The sequence below is a fragment of the Miscanthus floridulus genome, chromosome 6, assembly GCF_019320115.1.
Source record: "Miscanthus floridulus cultivar M001 chromosome 6, ASM1932011v1, whole genome shotgun sequence".
In the NCBI taxonomy this organism is placed as follows: Eukaryota; Viridiplantae; Streptophyta; class Magnoliopsida; order Poales; family Poaceae; genus Miscanthus; species Miscanthus floridulus.
This window is the reverse complement of record NC_089585.1, coordinates 137066281-137075062: the sequence shown is the minus strand read 5'-3', so window position 1 is coordinate 137075062 and position 8782 is coordinate 137066281. Positions and strand designations below refer to the sequence as shown.

General features: G+C 48.1%; 1 protein-coding gene across 1 annotated transcript; it reads left to right on the top strand.

Annotated features, from left to right (window-relative positions):
* The first annotated feature begins 3045 nt into the window (after positions 1–3045).
* On the top strand, positions 3046–8193 carry LOC136461322 (classical arabinogalactan protein 9-like). The gene is made up of 2 exons (XM_066460664.1): positions 3046–3393; positions 8110–8193. The coding sequence occupies exons 1-2, from the start codon at positions 3046–3048 to the stop codon at positions 8191–8193; spliced, it is 432 nt and encodes a 143-aa protein (XP_066316761.1).
* The last annotated feature ends 589 nt before the right edge of the window (positions 8194–8782 follow it).

The window sequence follows — 8782 nt, the reverse complement described above, 5'->3', positions numbered from 1 at the left end:
AAGCTATACTACAGTGAAAAGTGGTTCATCTAAATTCTATCCATAGATCGATATATCTAAATACTAATCCATCTATGCATTCATCCATTCATATACATCATTTCATCCATCCATTCTAAAACTTCATTCATCAACCAACTAGTTCATCTATTAGTGCATACATCCATTCATTCATGAAGGAGGAGGGGGAGAAGTTAAACTCACCTTGAGAAGGAGGAGAGAGGACCAGATTGATAAAGAGGGTGGTGGTGGTGGTGGTCCCCTGTGCCTTGGAGGTGGACGCTATAGAGAAGGAGAAGAGACATGCACACATGGAGAAGGATGTCACCAAGGAGGAGGCCCATGTGAAGGAGGTCGGTGTGGATGAGGCCGATGGCAAGGAGGATGGAGCAACACATTGACTTAGTAGATCTGGCGCCATGGCGACGGAGAACTAGCCATGGGCGATGCTGGGTAAAATGGTCTTAGTTGTTTCTAAATGGGATGGGAAAGGGTGAATAAGATTCTCAAATATAGACATAGAGTAAAAAATGGCGACTAGGGACCAAAACCCGTCACATTTCAGTCCAGAAAAGGTGATGGTCAACCTTGGCCCATCCATAATTTTGTTTTCAACAAGAACCCATCACTTTTGAAATGGATAAATGTCACATATAGAGCTTGTTCTTCACACTCATCGTTATTATATGTGACTATGTTACGCCCGTCACTTTTATGTGTACAGAGTAGAGCCTTGCTTTGGACCAAAACCTAAGGTTATAAAGTGACATGTCTCATTTCCATATATACCACCAAAAGACTGATTAGTGATGCACCTTCGGAGGGACCAACAAGGACAGGATGGGGCGATCCTATTTTCAATGGCGTTTGCAAGGAGGGATGGGCGTGGACTCCACAAGTGAATACTCGCCGAAGATGGGAGAAGAGCCCAACTCCGGCCTCAAAACAAGTGGATGGACCCCGTCCCTCCTTGACACCATCATTCCCTCTCTCCAAAGGCGGTTCTCTTAGGCGGGGTGGGTGAGGGCGGCGTGGGCATGAAGCATGCTCGAGTTTGACATGCTCCAACATGAGTTGAGGGAGGCACCACCGGCCCCTGTGGTCGAGCTCCTTGGCGCGGCATAGGTTGGGCGGCGACGGTTTGGAGTGTAGCCTGCCCTAGCACGACATGAGGCGAGGAGAGTCGAGGGCAGTGTAGCGCTCACGCGAGGAGAGGCTTGTCCGATGACATCGTGGCGCTGGTGTGGACTTCGTGAGGATGCATAGGGTCGAATGTGACGTCTGACAGGGCCACATAGGGGTGAGCGACATTAGGGCACGGTGATTGGGCGAACTGTCCAGGCCACGCGAGAAGATAAGATTGGCCCAAGGAAAGAAAATCATAGATTTAGGATAAACCTAACCCGATATAGAGGTGGACGATTCTATCCCGAAAAACAAGAATGGAACCATTCATCATTACTTATCTCTAGATCAGGCACACGCTAATCAGTCATAATAAGGAATCTTACTATATCTGTGAAAAATGAAATTTATTGCAAGCAAATTAAAAGTATTCAAGTTCCTCCAATGGGGAGCTTCCTTGGGAACAGGTAGCACAGCAGGTAGGCAGCAGCAGCCGCATTCAAAAGATGCACTACTCCCCCGCGCTCGTAATTGGCTACCTTTCTAGCTCCTGCTGTCCTGCATCGCTGCTCCTGCTCACACCACCTCCTTTTGGGCGTTTGGGTGTGGGGTTTCGCTTGGCTAGCTTGTCAAAAGCTGCGGATTAGTAGCCTTTTTATACGGAGATCAAGTGGCCTAGCTAATATAAGGACCAGTGGTTGCTAATTAACACTCTGCTCCCTTTGGCCCTTTGTGCGCTAGCTGTGCGTCCGGGAGAGAACAGTGCTCTCTTCCCTCAACTCAACGTTGATCCGGATGGATCCACGGCCACGTGCCGCGGCGCTGGACGCCATCATCGCCGCCATGCGAGGGCCGCACGGCTTGTCGGCAGATGTCGCGCGCCTAGGGCATCCACCAGTCAGCAGCACACCTTGCACTGCAAATTGCAAAAGAAGGGCGCCCCATTGGCTGCTCCCTGCACGGTCGTCACATAGGGCATCGCAACTAGCAGCGGCCAAAAGGTTTTTTATTCTTCCTTGCAGAACAGTAGTGCTTTCGGCTCTCGACGATTGCCATCGCATAATAAAGAAATCGGCGGCCGATTAGCATCTGCTTTCACGTATAGCTACGTACGGTGTTATTTCATCACATTGCACAAGCAGAACTCTATGGAGTCTGAAGATATATTATCATATCAATCAACCTAGGAATCAATCAGATATCATATGTGGAGATGTCTTAGTTTATAAGCATCGTATGTGACAACGTGCACGAAATCTTCTGAAATTTTTATCAAAGCCTCCACATACGATATCACAACATCTGAACAAGTTTCATGATTTTCGGACATCGTTTGCTTTTTATAGAATTTAAAAACACTTTCGCACGCAAGTTCGCGGTCATGTTTCGTGAACAAGATATCCGAATTTTGGGTCCGTTCCTGGATGCGGCCTCACACTACACTCACTAACATGACTATCAATTTTTGAATCGTTAAATTCCATTATTCGTAGCCAACGTGCAGTTCAAATTTATATTTTTCAAAAAAAAATCAAGTAAAAGAAATAAAGTAACTAAATATATAAAAAAGTCACAAAAAAATCCACAAATTCTAATTAGGAGTTCCTGGTACTTTAAAAGGGCTGCACAAAAAATTTGGAGGCCAAAAACAAAAAAATAAAAAACTTTACCGAGTGCCGGGGCATGGCACTCGGCAAAGGGGGGTCTTTGCCGAGTGCTAAGAATAAGGCGTTCGGCAAAGAGGAATTTTTTATTTTTTTTAGAAATTTCTTCTTTGCCGAGTGTCTTCACAGGGGCACTTGGCAAAGGCATTTCAAAAAAAATTGCCGACGGCCGGATCGGGGCACTCGGCAAAGTTGCCTCCTTTGCCGAGTGCCTCCCTAATCCGCGCCCACGCTGGCCCGCCCCCGCCCCCGCGCCATGCGCCGCCATCCGCGGCCATACCGGCCCGCCCCCGCGCCGCGCGCCGCCCTCCGCGACCACGTCGGCCTGGCCCCGCCCCCGAGCCACACGCCGCCCTCCCCACCCCGCGCCCGCCAGCCACCGGGCCGCGCGTCGGCCGCCTGCCCCCGCCCCCCGCGTGTGGCCGAGCGTGGCCAGCTCGCCCACGCCGGCCCACCAACGCCGAGGAGCCGGCCGCGCCCCGTGGACCGGCCGCGCCCCTTGGACCGCCCGTCCCGACGCCGCCCGTGCCCGACCCCGTTCCTGACTCCGGTGACCCCGACCCCGACCCCGACGCCGCCCGCCCCTACCCCCGGCGCCCGTCAGGTATGCCCTCTCTCTTGTTGTTGTCGTGGTAGTGATAGTTGTAGTAGTATTAGTTGTAGTAGTAGTGCTAGTGGTAGTAGTAGTAGTAGAACTAGTGGTAGTAGTAGTAGAAGTAGTGGTAGTAGTAGTAGAAGTAGTGGTAGTAGTAGTAGAAGAACTAGTGGTAGTAGTAGTAGCAATAGTGGTAGTAGTAGTAGTAGCAATAGTGGAAGTAGTAGTAGAAGTAGTGGTACTACTTGGATATATTCTTCTGCACGGATTGATATCCAAACTACATGGCTTCTCTTGAGACATATGTGCTTGTCGGCCATCGTGTCGCTGTTTTTTGCAGGTTTTGGAAACCTACCGTGCAGGGGAGGTTCTGCCGAATTTTTTTAAATGACAGTATTTTGTTCCATTTTTTGTAGAGAAGAGCCCGTCGGAGCGGAGTCCGAGTTCCCGTCGCCGTGCCGGTCTGCCTACACCGCGTCGCCTTGCCACTGCACCGACCTGCCACGGCCCCGCTAGCCTGACTCCGCCGCCACCCTAGGTATAACCCCTCTTTCTGTATTATGGTCGTAGATCGCGTAACCTAGTTAGGTCTCTCCCATTCGAAAGAGATACGGTTGGAGGTATGCAGATCTTTGCATATCTATGACCGTATCTGTTTCAGATTGTTCACGTTTTTTGGATAGCCCACGGATGCATAGATGGGTTAGTTTCCATGGTCTACTCCGATCCGAGACAGAGTTTCGGCGTCACCTCCCTGTTGTTCTCCGGATACGCACTCTTCTTTGGCAGGACGTGTATCTGGAGGACAGCGGGGAGGTGCTGCCGAAATTCTATCTCGGATAGGAGTAGAGCATGGAAACTAACCTCATCTATGCATCCGCGGGTGGGATTAGGACCTATCCTCACCTATTAGACAGTAGGAACACCATGTAGATGCAATTGATGGTTTCATTACTCGCTGATACATATGTTAGAGGATGGATGACCGTCAGTGGATGTACATGGGCTGGAGAAGTCAGAGTGATTACACCACGGAATGGATGAACAAGACTGATGCTTTCTTGAACAGTGCATTTGGCAAGGCTGCTAAAGGACATTGCCTAGTTTTGTGTCCCTACAGCAAATGTGGAAATAGGAGAAGGGTAAATAAGGTGGAAATGGGTAAACATCTTGTGAAGCATGGATTTACGCCGGACTACACCCGATGGGTCCACCATGGTGAAGCCCATCGTATTAGAGAGGAGGTGGTGAGACCACTGGTGGAGGCTTTTGATGCTGATGCCGGGGTAGCAGACATGTTAGATGACTTTCACCAAAGATAGTTCGATGAGGGACATGAGAAGGAGGAGATGGAGGCAGCCGCACAGGCGTTCTACGACATGATGGACTCGGCACAGAAACCCTTCATGATCGGTCAACGGTGTCTCAACTAGATGCCATTGGACGCTTAATGTGGTTGAAGTCCGAGTTAAACTTGAGTTGACCTGGCTTCGATAAGATGTTGGCCGTGATTGGCACCCTGCTTTTGGAGGGCCACATTCTGCCAAAGAGCATGTACGAGTCACAGAAACTCCTTTGTGCACTTAAGATGTCGTATGAGCAGATACATGCTTGTCCGAAGGGGTGCGTCCTACTTAGGAAAGAACACGAGCATGCAAAGTTCTATCCAAAGTGTAAATCCTCTAGGTACCTGGAGGTAGACTCTGATGATGGCCAGAAGAGGCAACTTATGATCCCTGTGAATATCCTATGGTACCTTCCGTTCCTACCGAGGATCCAACGGCTATACATGACCGAGAAATCCACGAAACAGATGACATGGCACAAAAATAACAAACAGTACAATCCTGACAAGATGGTACATCCATCCGATGGTGAAGCTTGGATCCGCTTTAATGACAAACATCATGACAAAGCAGATGAGGCTCGTAATGTACGTGTCGCGCTAGCAACAGATGGGTTCAATCCTTATGGAATGATGGCTGCCCCATACACATGTTGGCCCATCTTCGTTATCCCCCTTAATCTCCCTCCGGTGTCTCCTTTCAACGACATAACATATTTTTGTCGTTGATAATTCCTGGACACTCAGGGAGTAATATGGGAATGTTCATGGAGCCCATGTTTGATGAATTGGTCCATGCTTGGGACGAAGGGGTATGGACATATGATCGAGCTACAAAGACAACCTTCAAAATGCACGTTTGGTACGACTACTCCCTGCATGACTTCCTAGCGTATGGGATATTCTATGTCTGGTGTGTTCACAGGGAGTTCCCATGCCCAATATGCAAGGAAGGTGTGAGGTTCATTTGGTTGTAGAAGGGTGGCAAGTATTCGTCGTTCGACAGACATCGTCAATTCCTACCTCTTGACCATCCATTCAGACAAGACATCAAGAACTTTACAAAAGGTGTCAAAGTGACAAACCCTGCACCGTGGATGATGACTGGTGCCGAGGTTCATGCTCAGATAGATGCTCTCGTGCCCAATGAAGAAGGTGGTTTTGTGGGATATGGTGAGCAACATATGTAGACTCATATCTCGGGCATGACGAGGCTCTCCTATTTCGATGACCTTCTTCTGCCACATAATATTGATGTAATGCATACTGAAAAGAATGTCGCCGAGGCACTTTGGGCAACACTCATGGACACTAAAAAGTCTAAGGACAACCCTAAGGCTAGAGTGGACCTGGCAACGTTGTGCGATAGACCAAATCAAGAGATGCAGCCTCCTAGTCGTGGCAAGACCTGGAGAAGGCCTAAGGCCGATTTCGTCTTGAAAAGGGACCAAAGGAGGGAAGTACTTGAATAGATCAAGACACTAATGTTCCCTGATGGATATGCAGTGAATCTAAAGAGGGGAGTGAACTTAGGCACTCTGCGAGTCAACGGGATGAAGAGTCATGACTACCACATATGGATTGAGCGGCTTCTTTCGGCGATGGTTCGAGGCTATGTCCCAGAGCATGTTTGGCAAGTGCTGGTAGAGTTGAGCTACTTATTCCGCTAGCTTTGTGCCAAGGAGCTCTCTCGGACCGTCATTGATGACTTGGAAAAAGCGGCACCTGTGTTGCTCTGTAAGTTGAAGAAGATCTTTCCACCCGGCTACTTCTTACCGATGCAGCATTTGATTGTGCACCTCCCATATGAGGCACAGATGGGGGGGCCATGTAGAACTATTGGTGCTATCCAACCAAGAGATGTCTGAAGACTCTTTGCAAAAAATGTAGAAATAAAGCCAAAATTGAGGCTTCCATTGCAGATGCATACATTCTAGAGGAGGTATCGAATTTCACAGAGAAATACTATACTGAGAACCTTCCTAGCATTTATAATCCACCCCCTCGTTACAATGCTGGCGAAAATGAATCGAACCTTAGCCTTTTCCAAGGGCAACTCGGAAGCGCAAGTGCATCGACCACTAAGCAATTGAAAAATAAAGAGTGGCGCAGTATCATGCTATATGTGTTGACCAACCTTGTCGAGGTGCAACCGTTCATTGGGTAAGTTCTGAACGAACTTGTTTTATTTCACCGTATGTCCTTGTTTCTTCGTCCAACCCCTTGTTTCTCGTTGGTACAGGGAATTTCTTCATCAATTCTAGCATGGATCAAGGCAACCTACCCCGCAATAAAATGATACCCTTCTTTCAGGGGGAGCGGGACCAGAGAGCCCTGATTTCATTTGTTGGTTCAAACAGAAAGCCCAAACTGATGCGTCTATAAGTGATGAGCTGAGACAGGTTGCAAACGGCTGTGCCGTTAGGGTCAAGTCATTTACCGGTTATGACGTGAATGGATATCGTTTTCACACAGCAAGCTACAAGCAGAGTCGGCTCAATCGAAAAACCATAAACAGCGGAGTTGTTACACCCAACACTGATGGACTTGACTATTATGAAAGAATTGAAGAAATCTACGAACTATCATTCTATGGTTCCAAACCTCTTACTCTTGTCATATTCAAATGCCACTGGTTTCATCCTGGTGTAACGAGACGGACCCCTAAGCTTGGGCTAGTCGAGATTCGATAGGATTCCGTCTATCCAGGAAAAGATGTCTATATTGTGGCTCAACAGGCTGTCCAGGTTTATTATACGTCATACACGTGCAAAGACGCCAAGCATCTTAAGGGTTGGTCTATTGTGCACAAGGTATCGCCACACGGTAAACTACCTGTCCCAAACGATGAAGATTACAACTTCAACCCAAACACATATGATGGAGAGTTCTATCAAGAAGAGGGGCTACAAGGGAGGTTTGACATAGACTTAACCGAAGAGATAGGAATGGAAGTAGACAATGAAAGGGATGATGAAGAGGACGCTGGAGACGAGGTGCGAAATCTGAAGGACATACAAATGCTTGAGCGATTACGTTTAGGCAATGACAATGAAGACAACATTCCTCCTTCGGATAGTGTTGATGAGTTGGACAATGTTGATAGTGATGACGAGACCTATGATCCAGCTAATCTGAATCATGAAGATTATTTCTAATACATGTAATACTATGTTTTTTGTAATTATGTTTTGTTCATTTTTTCATATATTTCTAATACATGTATTACTATGTTTTTTTGTAATTATGTTTTGTTCATTTTTGCACCTATTTCTAATTACGTCTTATTTTTCTTTTTTATTGCAGGTGATTGAACAAAGATGGCGGGCGACCGTCATAGGTCCGTGAACTCGATTTACCAAAGACCACGCCGGCTATAGGAGGAGGCGGAGGGGATCGTACAGGAGGAGGAGGAGGAGGACCGCCAGTCGCAGGAGAGGGTCGTCTCCTCCCGCACCGCGTGAGGAGGACCGCCAGCCGTAGGAGGAGGTGGCACCCATGGACAAGTCGGACGAGGAGCTGGTTCGGCAAACAGAGAAGGAGGAGGAGGAGGAGGAGGAGGAGGAGGTGGTAGGCATGGGTTCCGCTTCCTCCAACTCCTCTTCGAGTGTCTACTTGCGAGGTCCCGCGAGCCTCCCACAAGTTCCGCTTCCTCACCAATGCCCAGTGATTCTCTCCGAAGGGCAAAAGTAAGTAACTTTATATGTTATCACTACTACTTCATATGATATGATGAAAAAACTAATAATTTTTCTTAATCACTTGTGCAGAAACTGGGTGGTTGTGTCAGGTGGTAGCGCATGGCTAGTCAACGGCATCCTGGGTCTTCTGTGCAGGCAACACTTCCCCGGTATTGTCACATACACATCGAAGATGGAGCCGACCTACTCGTTTGGCCACTACACCGTCGTCCCCGATGTGGAGTACCCCAACAAGGCGGCGCGGGTGAAGGCAGAGTTTTGGGTAAGTCTCCCTCGCACAACATTGCTTAATACGTCGTATTCATTGGACTTTTCTTGAAATAATTAATGGATACATCGCTTTTGTATGCAG

What these genes read in the sequence shown, in the direction of transcription:
- LOC136461322 (XM_066460664.1), top strand. Translation starts at nt 3,046, where the DNA reads ATGCGCCGCCATCCGCGGCCATACCGGCCCGCCCCCGCGCCGCGCGCC. An exon ending in CTACCCCCGGCGCCCGTCAG is followed by an intron (nt 3,394 to 8,109) that starts GTATGCCCTCTC and finishes CGCCGGCTATAG; the next exon opens with GAGGAGGCGGAGGGGATCGT.